The following is a 27,129-nucleotide window of genomic DNA, read 5'->3' as shown; positions in this document are numbered from 1 at the left end:
GTTTTCTGGTGTACTTACTAGTGAAACTGAAAGATCATTTAGTAACTCTACTTTTGACCTTTTGAGGAACCACCCACCTGTTTTCAAAGCGGCTGCACCATTTCATGTTCCCATCAGCAGTGTGTGTCCCATTCCTCCACATCCTCAACAAACACTTGTTCTTGTCTGTTTTTTTGGTCATGGGCATCCTAGTGAGCTGTGAGTGGTTCTCACTGTGGTTTTGATTCAGGGTTACCTAAAGGCTAATGCCCCATTGCTCTTTGTGATAATAATAATGAAAACTTGCATCTCTATAGGCAGGCAGTGTAGTTTACTGGTTAAGGGTTAGAGCAATTATTTTATAATCCTGGGTAAATTTCCTTGGCCAGGTCACTTAACCTCTCTGAGCCTCCCTTTCTGCATCTGCTCATAGAGTTATCATAATTAAACAAGAAAAGGCATGACAAGTGCTTATCGATGTCTGGCATAGGGTAAGAGCTCCACAAATAGCAGCTATTTAAAAAAAATAATCTTTTTGACTTAAAAATAGAATTATCACAGGGGCACCTGTGAGGCTCAATCAGTTAAGCATCTGACTCTTGATTTCCACTCAGGTCATGATCTCACAGTTCATGAGTTCCAGCCCCACATTGAGCTTCAAAGCCTGCTTGGGGTTCTCTCTCTCTCTGCCCCTCCCTTGCTCATGTAATCTCTCTCTCTCAAAATAAATAAATAAACTTAAAAAATAGAATTACCACAAGATCCAATAATTCCACTACTGGGTGTTTACCCAAAGGAAATGAAAATTCTAACTTGAAAAGATATATGCACTCTTACGTTTATAGCAGCATTATTTACAGTAGCCAAGATATGGAAGCAACCCAAGTGTCCATTGATAGATGAGTGGATAAAGAAGATGTGGTATATATATACAATGGACTATTACACAGCCATAAAATGAATGAAAGCTTGCCATTTGCAATGGACACAGCTAGAGAGTATAATGCTAAGAGAAATAAATCAGTCAAGACAAATACCATATGATTTCATTCATATGTGTAATTTAAGAAACAAAACAAATAAACAAACAAAGAAAAAGGGGATGCAAACAAACAGACTTAAATACAGACAACAAACTGGTGGTTGCCAGAGGGGAGGCGGGTGGGAGGGATGGGTGAAATAGATAAAGGAGATTGAGTACACTTATCCTGATGAATAATGGGAAAGGTATAGAATTGTCGAATCATATTGTACACCCGAAATGAATACAATACTATGTTAATTATACTTGACTAAAACAAGAGTCTATTTTCATATACGTTCTCTCCTTTGACGACCAAAGTAACCATGCCCATGCCTGGGATTTGAGGTCTGGAAATGTGGATTCAATAATCCTTCACTTCAGGGTCCATAGGTGGCTCAGTCAATTAAGCATCCAACTTTGGCTCAGGTCATAATCTCATGGTTCGTGAGCCCACATCGGGCTGTTAGTGCAGAGCCTGCTTTGGATCCTCTGTCCCCCTTCTCTCTCCATCCCCCCCCGCTCATGCTTGCTCGCTCTCTTTTCTCTCTCAAAATAAATAAACATCAAAAAGTTTTTTTAAAAAATCCTTCGCCTCTTTAAACCTTGGTTTCCTCATCTGTAAAATGAGGACAAAGTTTGTCATAAGAATTAAATGAGTTACTAAATACAAAGTTGCTTGAGAAATACCTGGTGTATGGCAACCCCTTACCAAGTATTAATTCTTATTAATATTATTAGGATTATCATGATTTGATTCATATGTTTATTACACAACAAATACTGAATAATAAACACATATAGTACATTCTAAAATAAGGCTCATTACTTAAGCCGGGTATCATAGAACTGATGATGAAGGGCAGAGTTAGTAAATGCTCCTTTATGCACCAACAGGTAGATCGTGTGTCACAATTCCATGTAACAGGTGACGTGATTTCCTGGTATTCCTGGCACACAATTTCTTAAAAGCAAATTATTGTATACATAAGAACAGATTGCTATGAGAATGCCTTATAATGATAAATATTTTTCTCTCATATGGGGGAATCTTACCTTACATGCATTTAAGTCCCTCAGATTCAGTTACACATGTTCCATGGGAGCCTGGAGAGACAGCACAGTTTAAACAGTGCGATGACTCAGTGATTGGGTGCCCCAGACTAAGCATGAGGGGGGTACTTGAGTTGGGGATCCTTCAGTCAGTCTCTGTTCCCTCACACTTCTCACAGAGTGACCGCCTTGCACCCTGCCTGTGAATCTCAATCCATACTCCCCACCCAACATGTCCCCGAAAATAAGCCACATCTTTCACCTTCACCTGGAGCAAAACTGGAAAAACAGTAACTTGTTCCAGAGTCAGAGGAAAAAGGGACTCTGATGGACTTGTTGGAAGGTAGAAGGTCTGTTTGCTATGCTTTGTGGATAAGTCAAAGGTTTAACCAAAGGCAATTAAAAAAAAATTTTTTTTAATGTTTATTTATTTGTGTGAGAGAGAGAGACAGAGTGCAAGCAGGGGAGGGGGAGAGAGAGAGAGGGAGACACAGAATCCGAAGCAGGCTCCAGGCTCTGAGCTGTCAACACAGAGCCCGATGCAGGGCTTGAACTCACAAACTGTGAGATCATGACCTGAGCCGCAGTCAGACACTCAACCAACTGAGTCATCCAGGTGCCCCTAACCAAAGGCAATTTTGACAGGATATGATTTTTACCTTGAGCACTGACTTTAGAAGGTAACCCCTATGTAAAATGCTACTCCATTTTTTATATTTTAAAATATAAAATTAAAGAAAAAATATTGCCAGCTTTGTTTTTTTACTCTATGTTAATGGAATACCTATTTATATTCCACTGAATGGAGTCCCATGGACAACAGCTTAGGAAATCCTGCCTTAAGTTTTACTGTCAGGCCTCAATTTGACCATTTACATCAAATGGGACTGGTATGAACCACAGGGGGAAATCCTGACAGGCTCACGTAATACTCAAGACATACAGCAGCAGGTCGTGGGCTCTAGCTGTGGAGTTCCAGGTTCAGAGTCTGCCCTTACTAGGGTTGAAAAGGCAAAGAGCCAGGATAATGAAGTAAGATGGGGCTTCAGTTATTGAGACTGGGGTACAAGGCAGGGGCTGTCAATAAAAGAAATAAGACTGGTTAGCTTCTCTTAGTCCCTCAAAACCAAGTTCAGATTGGAGTCAAAGGCAGGGGCTGCAGCTACAGGCAGGGTCAAATGGCCCCAGCTCCTGGGTTGCAGGAGTGTGTAGACAGGATGCTAAGTAGGCCTGTGTTAGTCAGAATTGTTTGGATAATAAGTGACAGAGACCTAACTCAGGTAAGCCACCACATCACACAGTGGAAGAGATGGGACTGCTCTCAGACATGGATGGTTCTAAAAGCTCAAACTATGTCATCAGGGCTGGCTTTCTCATCGTGACTCCATTTGGCTTTGTTCTTGAATAGGCTCTCTATGTAGCAAGATGCCATACTCACATCCTCAGCAACTCCAGAGGGGCAAGCAAGTCTTTCCTGATAGCTCTGGCATGAAAGTCCCAGGAAAGTCTCTGATTGGTAGGGCTTCAGTTACATATCCACTCCTGAACCTAGCCTTGTGGCTAGAGGCATGGTGTCACCTGATTGGCCAATCCTGGGTCATGTGCTCATTCCTGTGGCAGGAAGTAGGGAGAGAGTGGCAGGGCTGAATAAACCACATCCAGTGACTTTACCTTAGGAAAGAAGAATACCGTTCCCAGAAGAAATGGGAAAAGAAAGGGGGGGATGGGGCAAAACAAAAAATAAACATTCATTACAAGGTTTTTCCAAAAGCCAGAAATTTCAGAGACTTCTGAAGTCTACTGCTTTATCCCTGGCTTGTCTCAGCCCCGCGCCTGGGCTGTGGAGACTCTGCCCCAGGTTATTACCACGGCAGGGACCTCGGGATTCTCGACAGAAATTTCCTCTGAGCATCAGCTCCTAGAATTCCACAGGATTTTCTAACCCATGATTCTGGCATGGGAAGAATGGGATAATGATGATTATACTCCCAGCAAAACTGATACCAAAAAACCTGAATGACAATAAAAATAACTTCCTTACACTGCTGGCTTTATTTGTATCATCTCATGACATGCAGGTATTCTTTTCATTATTGCACAGATAAGGAAAGGGAAGCTATGAAAGATGGAGTTAATTTCTGAAAGATCATCCAGGTAGAGAGTGGGTTTCAAAAGGGATTCAAATCCAAAACCAATGCAATGCTCTTAACCCAGAAACCACACTACTGAAGTGTTTACCTGGCAGAGTGCAAAAGCCCAAGTACTAGGCCTCATGAATCCTTGGCCAAGCATTCTTTATTCTTCACCTTGATTCATCTTTCTGGGTTGGCCTGGGCGAGTGCAGGACAAGGAGGGAGGCTGGGATGAGGATCCCATTAGCTTGTCCTTTTCCATTACTCATTCATTCCGGCAAATAAATTTTAGACTATCTACTATGAGTTGGGCACTGTCTGTTGCTCTAGAGATTATAACAGTGAGTGAAACAAAGTGCCTACAACTCATGGGGCTATATGCCAGTGGAGGAGAAAGATATGATACCAAAAAGCAAAAAAGACATAATAAAATGTCTGATGGTGATAAATCTATGAAGAGTAATAAAGCAGAGAAGAGGACAGACAACGAAGATGGGCAAATGTGAGCATGTGTGTGATAGAGGCATTTAGGTTAGATCTGCACAAAGAGAGGGACAAACCATGACGTACCTAGAAGAGTGTTTCTGGTGGGAGGGTACAGTAAGTCCAAAGGCCCTGAGGTAGAGATTTGATAGGGTGTTCAAGGAAAAGCAAGGGGGTCAGGTGGCAGGAGCAGAGTGAACAAGTTAGCGAACCGAGAAGTGGTGCGTGGACTGGCGAGGTAACATGGATGGGGCTGGAAGGGCAGATCATTCAGGGCCTTGGAGGCCACTCTGAGTTCTTTGGATTTTATTCTGAGTGAGTTGAGAAGCCATGGGAGGATTTTAAGCAGAGAAGTAAAAGAGATTTGCATTTTCTCGGGAAGATTTCCCTCTTCCCTGGAGACTAGTCCTCTCAGAAGCTTCTCCAGTGATACAGAAGACTAGAGAAGATTGAGAGAAAAACAGGAAAACAGACTCCATTCAAACTGCTTCTTCTCCCTCACCCAGTCAACCTCTACTTAGGCTAACAGAGAGCGCAATATTGTCCTGCACAGCCTCGGGCTGTCTGTCACCATGGAGACAGTGCTGTTGTGCTAGTTTGTGGCTGTTAAAATGTAGCTCCTGGCTGGCTGCCTGTTACATGGGAGGGTTGCCACACACCTTTGAGGCTGGGCCTGTTCCAACTGAGTGGAAGGGAGTCTACCATAGAGGTGGGAGGAGACACCGGGGGCAGGGGAGGGGCAGGTCCAGCCCATGCACAGCCCCTCTGGCCCCTGCCACTTGAGGGTAACAGAAACAGGAAGAGATTTGCCACATTCTCATCCCACTCTGGACCCCGCTGTGTGATGTGATAGAGAAGGGGGGTCCAGAGAAGACCCACTTCAGGAGGAAACAGCTCTGGGAGGAGGAGAATCCAGCCACCTGATCCACATATCTGAAAGCAAAAAAAAAAAAAAAAAAAAGAGGAACAGCCAGAAGGACCTGGTGAAAGCCAGAACCTGGTGAAAGAGGAGGGAGGAGCAGGGGCTGAGCGCAGAGAGATTTGGAACTTGTTTCTCAGGGCCCTGGGAAGCCACTAAAAACTTTTACAGAGGGGAGTGAAACCATTTGATGCCTGTGTCTAAAAGTGTTCTCAGGCCTCTGTGCAGAAGGTAGACTGTAGAGGGCAGGAGTGACAAGGGGAGGGCAGTGAGAAAGCCACCAGAGTCACCCAGATGAGAGAGATGGCGACCTGGATGAGAACGGGGCGGCGCAGGTGGACCAAAGTGGGCAAAGCGGGGATACGTTTTGGAGGCAGAACTGACAGATTGCTAGGAGGTGGAAGATGACTCTGGGTTCTCTGGTGGCCGATGACGCCTTGTACTGACAGGAGGAAGACCAAGGAGGCAAGCTTGCCAACTAAGCATTGGTAATGATGTTGAGCAAGCAAACAACTACTACCATCTATTGGCAGCCCTCCATTAATGTCTAAACTAAAACGTTAAAAGAGCTGGAAGCACACAGTCTACAAAAAAAAAAAAAAAAAGGTGCTTTCAAATGAATAAATTAGCTTTATGAAGGCCCTGCCTCGTTGTCCTGTTTTTCTCATTTTGCCCTAGAGGCCAAGGCTTCTCTGTGGACCAGCTGTCACACACCCACGGGCTTCTGGAGACCAACACTCCAGCCCAGGCCCCCACCCAGGGCAAGCACCTCCCAGCCCTCCTGGGTTTTTAGCATAGCACTGAAAAGAGAAAGGACCCGAATATATGGATTACTCACAGAGCAGCATGCGTCAACTGGCCAACACACAAGATGCCAAGAAGAGGAGGCAAAGGTGGGACTGGAGAAGCCAGCAAGGATCATGTTATGAACAGCCTTGAACTTCATCCTGAGGATACGGAGAAAGCATGAAGAGTCTTCCCCACCCTGCCACCAACATTTCATTATGAAAAATTTCAGCCATTTGGATTGCCTTTTCTAAACCGTATTTCCTATCAAACTCAGCAGAGTGGATTCTGTTTAGAACCAGATACCCTGCCCAATATAATACTAACATCTCCTTATTACAGAAGAAGAAACAATGACCCAGAAAGGTTAAGTAACTTACACATGATCATGTAGCTGGTAAGTGGTAGAGCTAAGATCGAACCCAAGCTTCTGACTCCAGCGTGCAAGCTTTTACTAAATAATGGAGGAATGGAGGAGACAGGAGCACAAATGGAGACAGCGAGACCAGTCAGGAGGCTACAGGGCAGTCCAGGTGAGAGCAGATGGTGACCTGGACTGAGGAGGTGACAGGGGCAGAGGACAGAAGTAAATGAATAACATGAGGAGGATAAAACAACAGGATTTGACAATTGAATGGTTGAGGGGTAATGAGGGAAAGGATGTTAAGGAATGTTTCTGGATTGGGCAACTGATGGGTGGTGGGAGAACGTGTTGGGATAGGAAATGTTGGGGTGGGGGGAGCCCATTTGGGGCAGAAGATGAGTTCAGAATTGGAGGCACAGAGTTTGACATATCTAAGGGACTTACAAATGTAGACACTTAGTGCATAGATAGATATGTGAATTTGGAACTAGAGATGGAGATCTATGTATCACCAGCATATAGATGGTAACTAGAACCATGGAAGTAGCTACAACTGACCAGTAAGAGAAGATGTAAATGAGAAGGCAAGAGGGCTTAGAAGAGACCCCTGGAGAATGCTGACCTTTAAGTGATGGGGAGCACAGAAGCCCCCAAAGGATTCTCAGAGGGGGTGGCCATGGAGATCCAAAAAAGTCAGGAGAAGGTGGATTCCAGGAAGCTAAGGGAAGAAGGGGAAGGAGGTGTTGCATGGTCATCGGTGTCAAATGCTGCTGAGAGTTTTAGGAAGATCAGATCTGTAGTATGTCTATCAGATTTAGCGAGGATGACGTTGCTGTTTACTTGGCAAGAGAGGCATTAGAGAAGTGGTGGAGTGGGAGCCAGACTGGAGTGGGCAGGGGAGTGAATGGAGATGCGGAAATGGATGTGGTGACTCACTCTTTCAAGGGACTTGGCTACAAAGGAGAAGAGAGGCATCGAGTGGTGGTGGGAGAAGAATGTGGGGTCACGAGAGGATTTATTTTTAAGATGGGAAATGATGTTGAGTGCAGATGGAGAGGAGGCCAGAGAAAGGGAGATGATGAGATAAATGAAAATCATCATCACCATCATCATCACTGTCACCAACTAACAACCACAAAGAGAGCTTGTTCTTTTCTGGGACTAACTGTTAGACATTTCTTCCTTACTTTGAGTCCAAATCAGTCTCCCTGTAATTTTCCCCGTTAGTAAGAGTTCTGTGATCTCTGTTGTAGTTGACACTCTTCAAATGGCTGCACCCTGCTATTGTATTTTTCCTTTACTTTAAAGGAATAACGCCAGTCCCTCTGGCCATGTGCCCTCAACACGGTACCCAGATATTTTACTATCTCAGCCACTCCCACACAACCATGCTCTTGTTTTGTCAAAGCCCTCTTAAAAGTGGTCCATGCACTCTGGCTTTGCTGGTGGAAGCATGAAATGGTTCCACTTTTTGTGGTTTGGCAAAATGAATTGAAATATAAAATGTATGCATCCTTTAACCCAGAAATTTATCTTAAGGTGTGAAATTTATCTTTGGTGTGAAAAGATTCTTTTGCAAGTACATGCCTGGCAGTGTGAGAGAGGAAGATGGAGAGGCAACAAAGCACAGTGCTTAAGAGAACAGACTGAGCCTCAGTGGTGAAAGACTGCATGCTTATCCTTCCAAGATAACGAACAAGACAAGGATGTCTGTTTTCACTGCTGCTATTCAACATTGTACTGCAAGTTCTAGCCAGAGCAGTTAGGCAAGAAAAAGAAATAAAAGGCGTCCAAATTGGAAAGGAAGAAGTAAAAAACCACACTCAGATAATATGATCCTATATATGGAGAATCCAAAAGAAATCACAAAAAGCTATTACAGTTAATAAACCAATTCAGTAAAGTTTTGAGGTACAAGATCAACATGTAAAAATCAGTTGTGTTTCTATACACCAGAAAGGAGAAACTCAAAAAGAAAATTAAGAAAATGATTGCATTTATAATAGCATCCAAAAGAGCATAAGCTGTGGGGCCAGGGTTGCTACACACGTGTCTTAGTCTGTTGGGGCCACTATAACCACAGATGGAGTAGCGGCTTATAAATGACAGAAACTTCTCCCGGTCTCTGGTGAGAATGCATTTCCTGGTTCATAGACAGCCATCGTTTTGCTGTGCCTTCACACGGTGGAAGGAGCAAGAAGCTTCTGGAAACTTTTTTTTTAATTAAAAAAAAAAGTTTAGGGGCGCCTGGGTGGCGCAGTCGGTTAAGCGTCCGACTTCAGCCAGGTCACGATCTCGCGGTCCATGAGTTCGAGCCCTGCGTCGGGCTCTGGGCTGATGACTCAGAGCCTGGAGCCTGTTTATGATTCTGTGTCTCCCTCTGTCTCTGCCCCTCCCCCGTTCATGCTCTGTCTCTCTTTGTCCCAAAAATAAATAAAAAATAAACGTTGAAAAAAAAATTAAAAAAAAAAAAGTTTATTTCTGAGAGAGACAGAGCGTGAGCAAGGGAGGGGTAGAGACAGAAGGAGACACTGAATCTGAAGCAGGCCTCAGGCTCTGAGCTGTCAGCACAGAGCCCAACGCGGAGCTTGAACTCACAAGCCGTGAGATCATGACCTGAGCTGAAGTTGGACACTTAACCAGACTGAGACACCCAGGTGCCCCTGGAAACTCTTTTATAAGGGCGTTAGTCCCTTCAGCTTTCATGACGTAATTACTTCCCAAAGGCCCCACCTCCTAATGCCATCTCATTAGGGGTTAGGTTTCAACATTTGAATTTTATGGGCAGGTCACAAACATTCAGTCTATAGCACTATGTGAACTTAGGCTCACTTTATCTGTTCCGCAGTTTGCTCAGATATAAGGTGGGAGAAATTCTAGTACCTTCCTTACAGGGTGGTTTCGAGGGAGGTGAGGATTGAAAGAGTTAATACATATTGTTTATATATACTTAAAAGAATGCTTGGCACATAGAACTCTATCAGGGTTACCAAAACAAACAAACGAACAAAAAAATTTACAATTGGAAAAACTGACCAAAACTTCCAGTTACATACCAACCAGTAAGAGACAGGGGGCAAATTATCACAACTCACTTAGGTTGGACTACATGGAACTGCTGATATTCTATTCCTTTGGGCTACAAAATGAGCAGTTTCATATGTTCCAAACTAAACACCAGAATGTTCTGTAACTATTAAAAGTGATTCCATATCATAGGTCTCTCTTTACCATACATATATCACTATTGTTGTAGAAGGAATAGGGGCACCTGGGTGGCTCATTCTGGTAAGCATCTGACTCTCAATCTCGGCCTAGGTCATGATCTCACAGTTTGTGAGTCTGAGCCCTACATGGGGATCACTGCTGTCAGCCTGCCAGCACAGAGCCCGCTTCAGATCCTCTGTCCCTCCCTCTCTGCCCCTCCCCTGCTTGCAATCTCTCAATAAATAAATAAACATTTTTTTTAAAAAAAGAAAGACTTAATAATATATTATTAGTAAAAATAGCAAGTTCCACGGAGCATGCAGAGTGTGGTCATGTTTGTGAGTCAAGATGTGGGCATAAACAGATACCTGGAAGATACTCTCACTTTCAACAGCAATAACTTCTGGGAGGGAGAATGTTGGGAACGTTTCATATCCTTTGTGCACTTCTGTGAAATTTACACTTTTACAACAACTAAGGCGGTTTTCTTGAAAAATGTGGCTCATAAAACCTGAACAGAGGGCTGCTATCGCTTGCTGCCTATTGAGGCCATAGGTCACTTTACCACGACCCTAAGGGTGAAATATTCTGCTTTTCTCACCAAAGCTTAAGACAACACTAGTTGTTTGTTTTGTTTTCTTCTGGATGATATAACACAATGTTGGCTCCTATGGGCTTAGGGTTATCTAACATTTTGGGGCTTCTAACATAAACTTCTGCCAATTTGTGTGGTCTATGGTTTGTACTGGCATAACTGAGTTTTTAGTTCAAGGTCAGGATTTTACATGTATCCATTATTTTCCCTCTAATTGATAAACATTAACTAGTAGATTAAGATTCACTCTTTGTTCTCTGTGCAGTTGAATGTGTAGAAAGGACTGTGTCCTGGAGTAGGAGTTCTTTGGATGAGAGAGAGCATTCGGGAAGCGTGAAAAGGAAATGCTGGCTAATGGAGAAGAAATGCAATAGCCAAAGGGAATTAAGAGGAAAGATGATGTCTTAGTCAAGCTGTGAGTTATAAGGAACTGAAACCCCTTCGCTCTAGCTCAAGGAAAGGTGGGGTAGGGTGGAAAGGGTTGCAGCTCTTATAAAGCTACAATAGGCCAACTATGTCGCGGTCGGCTGAATAATGGCCTGCAAAATATCTCCACGTCCCAATCCCTGGGACCTGTGAATCTGTTACCTTATGTGGCAAAAGGAACTTTGCAGGTGTGATGGAGTTCAAGGCCTTGAGATGGGGAGACTATCCTTGACTATCTGAGTGGCTCTGATGTAATCACAAGAGTCCGCGAAAGAGGAAAAGGAGAGGCTCAAAGTGAGAAAAAGGAGACATGACAACAAGAGCTGAGGTTGGAGTGACATAGCTACAAGCCCAGGAATGCCAAGGCAGCTTGTAGAAGCTGGAAGAGCTGAAAGAGATTCTCTCGTGGAGACTCCAAAAGGAACCAGCCCTATGTCGCCTTGATTTTAGCCCTCTAAGGCCAATCTTAGGCATCTGATCCCCAGAACTAAGAGAAAAAAATTGTATTGTTTCAAGACACTAAGTTTGTGATAATTTGTTACAGCAGCAATGGGAAGCTAATACAATCAGTACTTAATTTGCCTTGGGGGTGGATGCTCTCCTCTGCTTTCTTCTCAGTTCATCTCTTGCTGTCCTTGGCCCCTGGCTGACCTCCCCCCACTGCTGAGTGGGCCAGGGATGGAAATAATCAGATTCTTCTCTTGGGATTTTAAATATAAGAAGTAGAGACACAGAGGACATAGTGCCCAGGGCCCATGGTTCCTTTAGGGGCCTAGAGAATGCCTGTTGGCCTTGGGGTAGGTGTCAGTTACCCGACTTTGAGGGCAGTTCATTTTCAAATCTCACCCTTTCGCTGTGTGAGCCCAAGCACAGTGAGGGAGAGCCAGGCTTTGCCGGGAGGCGCTTGCAGCCTGTGGTCCTCTGAGGACTCTCTCACCACCTGGGCATGGGCCAGGGCCCCCTGCGGTGCCAGTATGAGAAAGCCATTCACAGTCAGAGCATGTGGGTCGTCTCTGTAGTGGGCACCTTGGTCTACACCTGGTGAGTCGGTGCTGTGTGCAAGCCTCAGGCTCCACAGCTGAGCTATCCTCTGTCCTTCTCTCCTCCCCACCCCTCCACAGCCCCCTCTGCAGCCAGACCTGCCCTGCTGGTGAGTGCCTAAGTCCCTCAGATCAGTCCCCTTCCATCTCCCCAGACTCCTCAGCTTTCTGCCCCAACATTTCTTTCTCCGGTCCTACCAAGCACCACCAAAACCCAGCCCTTTCCTGCCAGTGTGCTAGAGGGTCCGATGGGTTTGCCGTCTCCAACATGCACAGAATTGCAGCTTCTTCAAGCTGCAAGTTCACAGGGATCAGGGAGCCAGGCAGCCCTCCCCTTGTTCAAGGACTACACCCGTGGCAAGAGGTGACATGGCTTGTCTGAGTCATTAGGGATGGTCGTTAGGGCAGGATACCACCAACTCTTTCTTCTCCTCTTTTTTCCTTTGCTGCAACTCTGAAGCATTTTAATTCTTAAAATGGTATGTTCGTTATCATACAAAGATAAATTTTCTGACTTATGAAAGGGTTGGATTCCATTATGGCTGATTTATGATATGTTGTGAATTCTGGAATGAATATGACAGATTTGAATCGAGCTTCCAAATGGTGGGCCAAATGGACCCAGTGTTATTCTGTGGGAATGTCGCCATATCCAATAGGGAACACTGCACAGACCATGTACATATTGCAATGCTAGGCTGAGATACATTGTTGAACAAGTATTATATTTGTCTATGGAGTTATATGGAATAGCCCTTTCTTATATATGCTGATTGGACCTCAAATCTGGATCTCTAGCCCCAATGTCCTTCTTGATGAGCTTTTTTAAATGAATGGTATATAAATACTAAAACATGTTGAGAATAATATAATAAACGCCCATGTACCACCATCCAACTTAAATAAAACATTACTGGGGCATCTGGGTGGCTCAAGTTAGTTGAGCAGCCGACTCTTGACTTCAGCCCCAGGTCATGATCTCATGTTTCATGGGTTCCAGTCCAAGTCAGGCTCTGCGATGACAGTGTGGAACCTGCTTGGGATTCTCTCTCTCCCTCTCTGTCTGCTCTTCCTGCGCATGCTCACTCTCTGTCTCTCTCAAAATAAATAAATAAGAACTTCTTTAAAAATTATAAAAAAAAAATAAAATATTACTAATCCAGTTTTAGCTCCCTGTAAACCCAGCCTGGATCCCATCCTCTCTCCTCTCCCCTTATAAACACCATCCTGAACTTGGTGTTTGTCATTCTATGTTTTTATAGTTCTACAACATTTGTGTATATCTACAAAAATATTTTCCTTTTTTTATTGAGGTGAGACTCATATAACATAAAATAACCATTTTAAGGTGATGAAGCCAGTGGCATTTAATAACACACCATATTGTGTTTACACAACCTAGGTCCCAAACATTTTCACCACTCTAGAAGAAAACCACACGCATTTGAAGTCACCCCTGCTCCCCACCCCCTTGCACTCATCAATCCACTCTCTGTCTCTATGGATTTACCTATTCTGGATTGTTTCATATAAATAGAATCATACAATATGTGACCTTCTTATCTACCTTCTTTTATAAAGCATGTTTTCAAGGTTCCTCCACAATATAGCACGTCTCAGTGCTTCATTCCTTTTTTTTTTGAGAGGGAAGAAACGCATGTGCAGTCATGGAAGGGACAGAGGGAGAAGGAATCTTAAGCAGGCTCCATGCCCCGCACAGAGCTAGATGCAAGGCTCAATCTCATGACCATGAAATCAGACCTGAGCCAAAATTAAGAGTCAGATGCTTAACTGACTGAGCCACCCAGGTGCCCCTCATTCCTTTTTATGGCTGAACAGTACTTCATTGTATGGGTAGACCATGTTTTGTTTATCCATTCATCTACTGATGAACATGTGAGCTATTTCCATCTTTTGTCTTTTATGAATAGTGCTGCTATGGGCATGCATAGACAGGCATTTGAGTGTAAAATGTTGTTTTGGATTTCTTTAAATTTTGTATTCATACTGTGGCATGTTTTGTTTTCTCAATATTATATTATTTCCATATTGATATGAGTAGCTCTCCATTTATTCTCACTAGAGCATCCTATTGTATGAATCCAACAATTCATTTACCCATTAAATATTTAAGGACATTTAGGGTATTTTATTTTCCCTCTTACAAATGATGCTGCCATAAACAGTCTTGTACCTAACTCTTTGGGCACATGTATGAGGATTTCTCTAGGGAGTGTACAAAAGCGTGGAATTGCCGGGTCCTAGGAGATGCACTTCCTCGAATGCACTACATATTGCCAAATGTTAGCTGTCTTTTCAATAGTCTCCCAGGGTTCTCAACCCTGGCTGTGCATTAGAATCACCCAGCAAACTTTAAAAATATATATAAGTACCTGGATAACTCCCCCAGACCTACTGAAGCAGAATTTCCAGGGATGGAACTGGGGAGCAGCAATTTTGAAAGCTCTCTGGGGATCATACTACCCAGCCAAGGCTAGGAACAGCAGCGACCAAGTCATGGCCCATTCTGTCTTGGTTTCATAAGGCCAGGTCATAGAAGGCAGCCACTGGCTTACACTTCCTAAATCATTTGGATATTAGGTGCTGGCCAGAGGGAAGAGACTAAATAAACACATGCTGAATGAATAAACAAAGCATTTAAAATAAAGTCGGAATTATTCAGGGCAATGGGAGACAGGAAAAACAAATGGTGGTGGAATCTACCATTTTGAATTCCTCTTCTTCTTCTTCTTCTTCTTCTTCTTTTGAGAGAGAGGGAGAAGGAGAGAGAGAGGATCTTAAGCAGGCTCCACACCCAGCGCAAAGGCTGACATGGGGCTCGATTTCACAACTGTAAGATCATGACCTGAGCCTCAATCAAGAGTTGGATGCTCAACTGACTGAGCCATGCAGGCGCCCCTACCATTGTTGTTAATTCCACTTTCTCCTTCTCTTCCTCACACTTATAATAATTTAAATTGATATTCTAAAGAAAGGATTAACAGGTAATGAACTGACCAAAGGCAGGAAACCAGAGTCAGAGCCACATCATGCATGAACACGTGTAGCACAGGGTTAAGAGGTCTGGCTCTGGGCTAGAAGGTAGACCAGTTGAGGACCTCAGTATTGCCACTGACGATCTGTTATCTTGGGTGCATTCCTTTACCTCTCTGAGCCCATTCTCTCATCTACAAAAGGGATGATTATAGTAACTATCTCCTATCACTGTGAAGATTAAACAGATGATGCATATGGAGCACTTGGCATGTACTAATTGCTCAATAAAGGGCAGTTACTATTATCAATATTATTTATAAACCAGGTGGGTGTTTCTGGAAAACAGGTGGCTGACCTGCTGGGTACTTCCTTAGGTGTTGATGTGTTGCTTCGCCCCAGGACAAAGCAAGTGGACCAATCTGAAGCTGGACTTTGTTATTTAAGAAGCTGTCCTATAAATTAGAGTCTGTATTAGGCAGTATTGGAGGTTGACATCAGGGGCAGTAGTTTCCAGATAGTGAGTGCTCAGTGTGCACTCAGCATATGATGCTGAGGAGTTTGCACACGTATCTCATTTCATCCTCACAACAACCCCTAAAGTAGGTATGACTATTCTTCCCACTTTACAGATAAGGAAAATGAGTCACAGAGAAGTCAAGTAGCTTGCCCAAAGTCACCCAGCAAAGCTAGGATTTGAATGGAGGCAGCCTTCAGAACCTGCCCCCCAAGTCCCCACACTGTGCCTCCCTTGTGAAAACCATTGACGCTTTTCTGTGTCTGCCACTTAGCTTTGCTTTGGTGAGTGACAAGCTGTACCAGCGGAAAGAGCCTGTTATCAGTTCTGTGCACACCAAGGTAAAAGGGATAGCAGAGGTGAAAGAGGAGATTTTGGAGAACGGGATGAAGAAGGTGGTGTCCAGTGTCTTTGACACGGCGGATTACACCTTCCCTTTGCAGGTGAGCACTTGCCAGCCACCCCCTCCCAGAACTCCTCCCTGGGCACTGTCCCCAGGGCCTTGCCTCCCTCCCTTGGGACCCAGAGCCTCACTGCAGAAAAATGCTGGCCCTATTTTAAAAAGCTCTGTGAAAATCCCAACTGAGAAAACCTAAAAATTGCAAAATTGGGTCAGATCCAGCAGCTCAAAGACGATTCTTTGCTTTATCAAGTCCTACAGGGTTTCTCAGAATAGCAGCGTGTCCTGGTGGTGCATTTAAAGCACGATTTGATTCACTCACGCTTGATTTATGCACAGCTTTTTGGAAGCAGGGCCATCAAGTCAGCAAGGTCTGTCTAGATTCAGAAGGACAAAGAACTTCCTGCCTGGACAGGACTAGCCCTTTTATGTGGTTTGTGTGGCGTTTTATCAACAAAAATGTCTCCAGGAAAACATTTTCTCAAATACATTTTTGCACAAAGGAAGGATATAGATGACAAAGAAAGGAAGGGTGTGCATCACAGAGAAAGACTATGTGACTGTCTATATTTGCAAGAAGATAAATAAAAGCAGAACAGTCAAAAAGGAGAAATCAAAGTAGGAATGAGAAAACCAAAGAACAGATGGGGGTGGGGGTGCCTGAGGGACAAAAGGGCACTTTTGCAGCCTCTGGGAGCTGGGGTGCTCAGCAAAACCATGAAACCCAAGTCACTGTCTGTCGGTTTCTAACAGTGGGTCAGTAAGATCTCCAGCTATTACCCGGGTTGCGGGATGCCGTCTGCCCTTTAATTAAAATCCTGGATAATCTGAACAGCATTCTGATGAAGCCAACACTGCACCCCTCTCACCCCGCCCCGGGTTCTCTTAAGTTTCGATTTAATGGGATTTTACTGCGTCCAAAAAATGACAAGGCTGCTTTTGAGGCTGGAACGGAAAATGAATACTCAGTCAGTTAGAATGTCCCTTTGCTTTCCCTCAGCTCAGTGGGGTGGCTCATCAGCTTTGATATTAAGCCCTCGAGCGCAGTCCACGTTGCTCCCAGACCTGATTTGCTCCCAGACCTGATTTCCAGAGTGTGGTTTAGAAAGGTGGAAGGTTCGCCCCCAGGCACTAGGCAGGCTAGATTATTCTGATTAAGTAGTTCTGCCCTCCAACGTCTGGCATTTGCCTACTCTCTCCTTTCTCTACAGGGAAACTCCTTCTTCGTGATGACAAACTTCCTCAAGACAGAAGGCCAACAGCAGGGGTTATGTCCTGAGGTAAGGAGGGGACCAGAGTGGTTGGCAGGTAATAAGAGTCGCTGGAGGGGGCACAGGTCAGAGGAAGATAATGAACTGCTGATGCTATCCTCCACCCCCCACCCTAAGGTCAGGCTCTGGTTCCCCTAAGACTGGCCGTTAAACCTCCTCCCCAGAAAAGCGGAAGTCAAATGTGCATAAACCAGTCATCTCATTTCTTTTTCTTCTTCTGTCCTCAGGCCTAAGACGGGGCTGACCTCATTTTCTGAGGCCAGGGGAAAGTGCTGGCTGGCACCCCTTACTTCCCATATCCTGCTGAGCCTTTGAGCTTGTCTCTTGGCCCAGTTCTGCAGCCACAGAGGTGCTTGGACCAGGCCCCCTCCCCCCTACCCCAAGGGCCTTCCCTGAAAGTGGTACCTGGTTACATCTACCTTTTGGATCTTTATTTATTTTTATGTTTTGTTGACATATAACTCATATACCATAAAGTCCACCATTTTAAAGTGTAGAAATGAGTGGTTTTTAGTATTTTCACAATGTTGTACAACCATAACACTACCTAATTCTGGAACATTTTCCAAATGTTCCCCAAAATAAGTCCTGTACCCGTCAGCTGTCATGCCCCACTCCCCACTTCCCTCAGCCTTTGGCAACCACTGATCCACTTTCTGTCTCTGTGGATTTGTCTGTTCTGGGTATTTCATATCATTGAGATCGCACAGTATGTGGCCTTTTGGGTCTGGTTTCGTTCACTGAGCATCATGTTTTTGAGGTTCATCCATATTGTAGCAGGTGTGTTTCCTTCCTTTTTATGACTGAGTCATAGTCCATTGTATGAATACACTACACTGTATTTGTCCACGTATCAGCTCATGAATACTTGGGTTGTTTCTACTTTTTGGCTGCTGTAAACATTTGTGTATAAGTTTTTGGTGCAGGCACAGGCACCTGCTTTTCTGTATCTTAGAGACCCGCGTTGCTTACTCCCCACTATCCCATCCTTCTCCCTGCAGTTTCCCACCCGCAGGACACTCTGTTCCTCTGACTTGGGCTGTAAAAAGGGACGGGTGGACCCGCAGAGCAAAGGTATGTTATGTTTCTTCTCTGGGATCCTGGGGGTTGGGGGTGGTCTGGTATCTTGGTGACATTCACAAATGCCCTAAAGTTCAAATCTTTAGACTCTGGCTCTCAGATGCCTTCTTCCACCCTCACCAGGCCCTGGGGGAGCATGTGTCTGCCCCCATGCCTCTGCTCTGTCCCCAGAGGACTAGGAATGTGATCTAATTCCCCAGGGAGGGCAACTCCTGAAAACCTCCAGAATTAGCATCTTCAGGGTTATCACTGACAGGAAAACTGAATGGCCCATAGTACCTTCTGTGTATGCTGAACTTTCCCCTTTGAATTTCCCTGGAGGTTGAGGAATATGAATTGTACCCTCAGGGCACCTGGGGACCGGTACCACCATTAACCATCAGAATTTCTCTATCTCTTACTTGAACTTAAAGAGGCACATGACAATTAAAAAATGGCCACAAAAAAGAACATATCTTTATATGTTATAACATATACACATACACAAAAAAAGGCCTATGGATGTCACACTCTGTTCCTTTAGATATATATGTCTGTCTGAGTTGGTATAGAGATCATTCAGACATTACTTACTATTAAACTTTCCCCCTCGGAATCTGCGAGTGGCTCTGATGCTCCAGAAAGATGTGCCGTGCTCATTCTGTGGCTTATGCACATCCCTGGTCCGGGCTGTACACCCCTAAGTGGCTCAGATGCCCACTTAAAAGCCAGGTTCTAGTCCATTCATGCCAGGTGAGAGAACATGCCCTGTTCGGCTCCTTTCTCAGCATCTTTTCTGGCAAAGAAACCAAAAGAGCCAACAGCTATCCATGGTCTCTCTGTGTTCTCTCCAAATCTTTTTTTAAAAAAGCTTACCGTCCGATGTGTTCTCTGCTTAGGTTTCCTTATGTAAGTTTGTGGTTCAAATGAGGTTTTGTGGAAGTTAAAACTGCTTCGGCTGAAAAGCATAAATAAATAGTCTCTTGCTTGGGTTGAGTTCAAGATGTGCCTACAGTTTTCACACTTTGCTTTTTTGGCCCCTTGGCCCCACCCCACCCCACCCCACCCAGGGATCCAGACCGGAAGGTGTGTAGAGTATAAAGGGAAGCTGAAGACCTGTGAAGTCTCCGCCTGGTGTCCCATCGAGGCAGCGAAAGAGCCCCCCCGGTGAGCTGCAAGGTTGGGAGAGATGTGGTGGCCCTGACCAGTGATCAGATAAAAAGTCTTGAAAAGTCCTGGGTCCTACTGACTTGGTGACCCTCTGTCCCAGGCACACCAGTGGTCTCTGTGGGGCCCATGCTAATTGTTAAAATATTGCAATAATTCTGTACTGGCTGGTAAACAACTACTACCCTGAGCACCCTTGGCTGCCCCTGGACCCCTGGCTGAAGACCTCTGGAGCCCTCCTCCAGCACTACCGCAGACCTCATTCTGATTGGTCAGTGTCCATACTGAGTGATTAAGTATGGCAAGGTGGTAAGAAGGGGGGGTAGAAAGGAAAAGGGAAGAAAGGGGAAGGGAAGGGGAGGGTAAAGACGGCAAAAGAGGGAGGGAGGGAGGGAGGGAGGGAAGAGAAGTTTTCTTAAATTAAGTGGTCACAGTGGCACACAGATTTGTTGATCCCCTGAATTGATTCTTCTCTTTAACACACAACGTCAGGCCCAGAAGGCAGAACTTGATGTTAAATCTCAGAAACCACAGGGATTGGTGCATTTCAGCAGAAGAATAGAGAGACCTGGATTCAAATTTGACTCTAACATTTCCTTGCTGTGTGACCTTGAGCAAATGGCTTGACCTCTCTGAGCTTCAGTTTCCTTATTTGTAAAATGAGGCTAATAGTTGCCCCTACCTCACGGGACTGTTATGAGAATTAAATGAGATGATACTTGTACAGCAATTGCAAAGTGAGCTCCATGCCTGGCTTATAGTAGTCAATAATGTGTGCGTAGACACGCATACTATTTATTTTACATGTAACTATGCACAAGAGACTGTGCTAAAAAAAATACAAGCAGACACAGATATGGAGCAGGTCCCAAGCCTCTTGTAATCTAATCAAAGAGATAAGACATGTGCATAGAGAGATATAATTCAAGATAGAAAGTTAAGAGTGTCATAAGAGAGAAATAAAGGACTTTGATCCTTAAAGTTTCAAAATCATGTAGTCCTCTTATTCTTAGAATGTTGCCCAGAAAGCATGGGATTTAGGATGTTCTAAAAGTAAATGGTCTAGCATATAGTAGGCATTTGTTGTAAATAAGATTTTTTTTTTAATGCACATGCCAGAAATACAATTTAAACTGGCTTCAGGAAAAAAGAAAATGTTATTTTCTTATTCCTGTACATGAAGAGTCCAAAAGTACTAGCTTCAGGAAAGACTTGATCCAGGCTTCAAATTAAAATGATGTCATTAAGATTCTCTCCCTTTCATTCTGTCTCTTCCCACCTCCATCGCACACCCACCCTCCAGTTATTCTTTCCTCCGTTTTGGCTTTCCTCACACTGTGGCCCAGGGAACTCCAGGTTTACACTGTGTTTACTACTAGTAATCCTAAAGAAAGTGAGTTTTTCTTTTCCCAGTATTTCCTACAAAAGCCCTAGAATGTTTTCATTGGCCTAAGTCATGTGACAATCTCTGAACCAATCACTGTGGCCAAGAGGATTGAGTTATACTGTCTAGCAAGCTCTGGGTCACTTGCCTACTCTGGGAGCTGTAAGGATGGGTAGGAGATAGATTCATCCTCACCCAACCTTCTGGGCTGAGAGTGGGAGAGACATGGCTTTCCCACAGGGAGAAAACTGAAGTGCTTCTAACAGAGGGGGAATGGATGTTGGAAAGGCAAAAACTGGTGTTCTCTATAGTTACATCCTTTTTATTCTGGAATAGAAGGTAGATCATTCTTGGTGCCCCCTTCCAAATATGTCTGTCCTTTCCCGGTGCTACTCCCATTATATATACCTGCCACCCACTCAGGCATGCCAAGCAATAAAGTACCAGTTGTATCTCTTTATTCATAGCCAGTTCTCTCCATCTTTAGCCGACTGTCAACTGCATGAGGACAAAAACCTTGACTGTTTTGTTTAGCACTACATTCCCAATGCCCAACCCTGTGCCCAGCAAAGTAAAGATTTGCCAAATGAATGGATGGATGGGTTGTGGGGGGGACCTTGCTACAGTCTAGGATTTGGTCTCCTCTAACTCATGGAGAATTTATGCTACTCAGGGCCTCTAGAGAATGACTGATGAAGTCAACTCTACGTGTGTGGCCCTGTGCTAAAGCCTGGGGATGCCAGTACAAAAAAAAAAAAAAAAAAAAAAAATCATTATCCTAGCCCTGCAAGAACTCCAAGCCTATTGGGAAAGATACAAACAAGGGTGTGCTGGAGCTGGCCTATACTAGCTCTGAGCCCTTTATGCTCATCCCTTCCCAACTCCAAGTTCAGTGATACCTGCTAGTAGCTTGAGATCGGCCATGGTGGGAGGGCTTATACTACAGTCATCAGTAATTGCTACAGATCAGAGCTCCACCACCTCACCCCCCCCCCCCCGCCCCACCCCGCCCCGGAGACCTGGTTGTTAAATATTTACCAGCACACCACTGCACATACCTAAAAACACAGAATTACATCAGAGTGTGAGAAGAGTTATAGTAAATGCCATGGGGTCTCAAGAAAAGAGAGCTTCTTCCTCTTTTTTAGATTTTTAGGAAGGTTTTGCCCACTAGACTACATTTTTTTTTTCAACGTTTATCCATTTTTGGGACAGAGAGAGACAGAGCATGAACAGGCGAGGGGCAGAGAGAGAGGGAGACACAGAATCGGAAACAGGCTCCAGGCTCTGAGTCATCAGCCCAGAGCCCGACGCGGGGCTCGAACTCACGGACCACAAGATCGTGACCTGGCTGAAGTCGGACGCTTAACCGACTGCGCCACCCAGGCGCCCCTATATTTCTCTTCACTCATTGCAATGACCTGAGCCAGAAACCAGAAGCCTGTAGTCCCATTGGCCCACTGACCCCCACCCGGCATCTCTCTCTCTCAGGCCTGCGCTCTTGAACATTGCCGAAAACTTCACAGTGCTCATCAAAAATAACATCGACTTCCCTGGCCACAACTACACCACGTAAGTGTCCAGAATGTCAGACTGTGTTAGCTATCTACTGCCATATAATGAATAATGCCAAAACTTAGAAGCTTAACAACCAACATTTATTATCTCACGCTTTTTCTGTGGGTAAGGAATGTGGGAATTACTTTGCTGGGTGTTTCTGACTCAGGGTCTCTCAGGTGGCAGTCAAGCTATCTGTCAGTGGGGACTGCAGTCACCTCTGGGCTTGACCGGGGCTGAGAATCCTCTTCCAAGCACACTCACCTAGATGTCAGCAGGGAGTTCAGTTCCCCACCATATGGACCTCTCCCTAGGACTGCCTGAGTATCCTTAGGAATGGTGTCTGGCTTCCCCCACAGCGGGTGATCCAAGAGGTACAGAGAGCAAGCCAGCCAGACAGTAAACAAGATGGGAGCCTTTTATGACTTCATCTTGGAAGTGACACAGCATCGCTTCTGCCATATGCTATTGGTCACATAGACTAACCCTGCACAGTGTAGGAGGGGACTACACAAGGGTGTAACTCCAGGGACTGAGGACCCCTGGGGCCCCTCATGGAAACCAGCTAACAATTGGCTCACTCCTATGAAAGAGATGGGTCTCAGTTTCCAATAGACATTTTTGTTGGTTTGTTGCTTCTCATTGTGTGCAGGAGAAACATCTTGCCGGGTGTAAACATCACTTGTACCTTTCACAAGACTCAGGATCCACAGTGTCCCATCTTCCGACTAGGAGATATCTTCCGAGAAGTAGGAGATAATTTTTCAGATGCTGCAATTCAGGTTGGTGACTTCTTTGTACAGTGAGTCAGGGGATCTCAAACGGCCAAGAGGCCGGGCCTCCGGGTCTTAATTATAAGGCTTCCTTCACTGAGCATTTAGTAAATCTCACACTCTGCATTACCTCATCTAATCAGGCAACAAAGCTGTGGGGGAGATCCCTGGTTTCCTGTGGCTGCTGTAACAAACTACCACAGTCTTGGTGGCTTACAACAACACACTTTTTTTTTTTTTTACACTTCTGGCAGTTGGAAGTCTAAAGTCAGTTTCACTGGACCAAAACCAAGGTATCAGCAGGGCCATGCTCCCTCCAGAGGCTCTACAGAAGAATCCGTTTCCTTGCCTTTTCCACCTTCTAGAGCTACGGTCCTTGCATTTCTTGGCTCGTGGTCCCTTCCTCCAGCTCTGAAGCCAGCTGCATGGCGTCTTGCTTCAGTGGTCCCACTGACTTCTTGTTCTGTGTCAAGTCTCCCTCAACCTCCCTCTTATAAAGATACTGATCTTTTTGAGAACATTTATAAAAGGAAACATGTAGGGCCCATCTGGATAATCCAAGATAATCTCCCCATCTCAAGATCCTTAATTTAATTGCAGTCTCTTTTGCCCTATAAGATAATATATCCAAAGAGTCCAAGGATTAGGACCTGGGATTGGAATATCTTTGGCAATGATTCAGACTACCATACTTGAATTAGTCAGAATTCTTCCAGTTGTACGTTATAGACATCCAAACCAAATGATGTGAGCAAAGAATAAATTAAAAAGCATCTGGGGGGCAAAAAGAAACCAAATAATTGGTTTAAGCCAAAAAAAAAAAAAAGAGCCATATTAACTCATATAAAGACACCAGGGGAAATGGACCTTCTAGTACAGCTAAGGCATTTTCCTACCTCGGAAATTTTCTTCCTTTCTGGAAAAGTCTTGCCCCAGACATACCATTAGCTGTCTCCCTCACCTGCTTCCAGTCTGTGCTCAAATATAAGTTCAGTGAAGCTTTCCCTTACCACTTCATTTAAAATGACAATTTCTAGGGGCGCCTGGGTGGCTCAGTTGGTTAAGTGTCCAGTTTCAGCTCTGGTCATGGTCTCACAGTTCATGAGTTTGAGCCCCATGTCAGGCTCTGTGCTGACAGCTCAGAGTCTGGAGCCTGCCTGGGATTCTGTGTCTCCTTCTCTCTCTGCCCCTCCCCCACTCATGCTCTGCCTCTCAAAAATAAATAAACATTAAAACATTTTTTAAAATTTTTTTGTGTGTTTATTTTTGAGAGAGAGAGAGAGAGAGAGCATGAATGGGAAAGGGGTAGAGAGAGAGGGACAACAAATTAGAGGTGGGCTCCATGCTGTCAGCGCAAAGCCCGATGTGGGGCTTAAACCCACAAACTGCGAGATCATGACCTGACCTGAAGTCAGATGCTCAACCGACTAAGCCACCCAGGTGTCCCCCCCAAAATTTTTAAGTGACAATTTCTAACCCTATCCAGCACTATCTGACATACTATATAATTTACATATCCATTTGTCTGTTGTCTGTTTTCCCTGACTAGAATGTAAATTCCATGAGGGCAGGGATCTTTGGCTTCTTTTGTTAGTTTTTGTATAATGCTCAGCATAAAGGACACTCAATAAGTATTTGTCGACTGAATGAAGTGTATGATAGCAGTAGGCATGGCTGCATCCAGGAACTCAGATGAGGTCTTTAGGAATCTGGCTCCCCATCTCTTTGCTTTTTCTTTAATGACAAGGTCACTCTCAGATCGTCCTCATGTCAAGACAAAGGCACCAGAGCCTTTAGAACTGCACTGTCTGATACGGTAGCCACTAGTCACATGAAGCTATTTAAATTTAAATTAATTGAGATGAAATATTTATTTCCTTTGTCATGCTAGCCACATGTCAAGCACTCAGTAGCCACATGCAGCTAGTAAAGACTTTATTGCACAGCATGAATATAGAATATTTTCATCACTACAGAATATTCTGTTGGACAATGTTGCTCTGAACTCTCACACTCTCTAGCTGGTGGTCCCAACCAATAGAGGACCTCTTTTTTTTTATGGTTCTGACAAAATGTCTCAGAGAGGGCTCTGATTGGTCAATCTTGGGCCACATACCTATTCCTGAACCAGTCACCAGGTCCAGAGGGATGCCTAATCCTGACTGGCCAGGCCTAGATCATGTTCCCACTCCTGGATCTGGGAGAGGCGACAGTCCCATCCAAACCGCTCAGTTGGGAGAAACGTTTCCCAAAGAAACTTCCAGGGACTTTTACCAGGAGAACTGGATGCTGAGTGACAGAAACATCAGATATTCACAATAATATGTACAGTGCTTGGCTTAGTGCCAATAAATGATAATTGTGATTATTTTGTATTATTTCCCCTTTCTCCAAGTCAGAGTCTGCTTGTTTTTCATCCTTCTATCCCTAGCATCTAGATACTGTCTTGAAATACCATATTATATCAATTCAAAGACATACTTTTTTCTGAAATATTTAATATTTATATTTCTGAATCAGGAAATACTTTAGATTCATGGAATTTCACAGTTTAATTGACAACATTTGTTATGTTCCTTCTCAGAGGAACATAAAAAGAAAATTATGTATCTGATAAGCAATGGTGTCTAAGATTCAGTGAAATAGGACAGTCAGTGTTCAAAACATGTTTGTAGAAAGAAAGAAGTACCAAGTAGAGGTAAAAGATTAAAAGGTTCCTTAGAAGTTCAGAGAAGATAAAGGTGACCCTGAACTGAGGAGAATGGGGAGGCTGAAGTGACAAGGAAGGATGTACATTAGGTCTTGGAGGCGGATGAGGACTTAGCTAGAGAGATGGGTGGGAGAAATATTTCAATGGGAGAAAAGGACAAGGGCCAAGACTTAAAAGTTCAAAGTGTAACCAGAAATTCCACTCATCATAAGTAGACACAGAAGAGAAAGGACATCATATGTCCACACAAAATCTCGTACTAAGTGTTTGTACATAAGCTCGTACATCAGCAGCATTATTCATAATAGCTAAAAGGTGGAAACAATCTAAATGTCTATCAGAGGATAAATGGATAAATCAAATGTAGTCTTTCCATACAAAGAAGTATTCTTCCACCACAAAAAAGGAATGAAGGATTGACACAGGCTACAATATGGATGAACTTTAAAAATATTACAAGTGAAAGAAGCCACGCACAAAAGCCACACACATAATCACCTATTATGTGATTTCATTCATATGAAAGTTCAGAAGAAGGAAGTCTATAGAGACAGAAAGTAAATTAGTGGTTGCTTAGGGCTGAGGGAGGGGAGAAAGGGGTGTTGACTAAAAGTTCAGGGGTTTCTTTTGGAGGCAATGAAACTTGTAAAATTTATTATGGTGATGGTCACACATATATGTGAACGTACCAAAAAATATTGAATTAAACACTTTAAGTGCCTAAACTGTATCTCAATAAATCTGTTAAAAAAAAAAGAAATGAAAATTTCAAGTGCTTTAAGGGAAAAATATACACAGTTTGGAATAAGAGCTTTCTCCAGGGGGTTGTTGGGAGGTAAAGCAGAAAAGATATGTGATGGGGCACCCTGAATTCCAGTGTAATAAACTTCAACTTCATCTTGAATGGGAGGCGGGCAGTCAAGGTGTTGATTATGGGAGAGATTTATTGAAAGTTGTATTTTAGGAAAAGAAATCTAACGGTGTGTCCCAAATGGGAAGAAGAGCAGGGAGACGCGTTTGCAGCTACTTGTGTGTGTTAGATGGGCTCATGTACTCATGGCTCTGAAATTTAATCCATGTTTTCCTCTAAAAAGAAAACCTTTGGGGTGCCTGGGTGGCTCAGTCAGTTAAGCATCCGACTTCAGCTCAGGTCATGATCTCATGGTTCGTGGGTTCCAGCCCCACATCAGCCTCTGTGCTGACAGCTCAGAGCCTGGAGCCTGCTTCAGATTCTGTATCTCCCTCTCTCTCTGCTCCTTCCCCACTCATGCTCTCTCTTGCTCTCACTCTCA

General features: G+C 44.1%; 2 protein-coding genes across 7 annotated transcripts in view; one reads left to right on the top strand and one right to left on the bottom strand.

Annotated features, from left to right (window-relative positions):
- The window catches only part of IFT81 (intraflagellar transport 81), a 231,797-nt gene that overhangs the window by 162,104 nt on the left and 42,564 nt on the right, over positions 1–27,129 (bottom strand). The window lies entirely within an intron of this gene.
- Positions 1–27,129, top strand: part of P2RX7 (purinergic receptor P2X 7) — a 48,166-nt gene that overhangs the window by 1,663 nt on the left and 19,374 nt on the right. For 3 of the 5 annotated variants that reach the window (XM_053205938.1, XM_053205937.1, XM_015063772.3), the window contains exons 2-7: positions 15,791–15,959; positions 17,128–17,196; positions 18,189–18,261; positions 19,317–19,413; positions 22,289–22,369; positions 23,007–23,136. In XM_053205938.1, coding sequence (XP_053061913.1) covers positions 15,791–15,959; positions 17,128–17,196; positions 18,189–18,261; positions 19,317–19,413; positions 22,289–22,369; positions 23,007–23,136 — 619 coding nt within the window. Of the gene's footprint in view, positions 1–10,804; positions 10,955–15,790; positions 15,960–17,127; positions 17,197–18,188; positions 18,262–19,316; positions 19,414–22,288; positions 22,370–23,006; positions 23,137–27,129 lie in introns of all 5 variants that reach the window. The other 2 variants (XM_027044143.2, XM_027044144.2) reach the window with 2 other exon arrangements.

Source organism: Acinonyx jubatus, chromosome D3 (genome assembly GCF_027475565.1).
Source record: "Acinonyx jubatus isolate Ajub_Pintada_27869175 chromosome D3, VMU_Ajub_asm_v1.0, whole genome shotgun sequence".
Classification (NCBI taxonomy): Eukaryota; Metazoa; Chordata; class Mammalia; order Carnivora; family Felidae; genus Acinonyx; species Acinonyx jubatus.
Note: the sequence above shows the minus strand (reverse complement) of the source record. Positions and strands in the feature narration are given on the sequence as shown.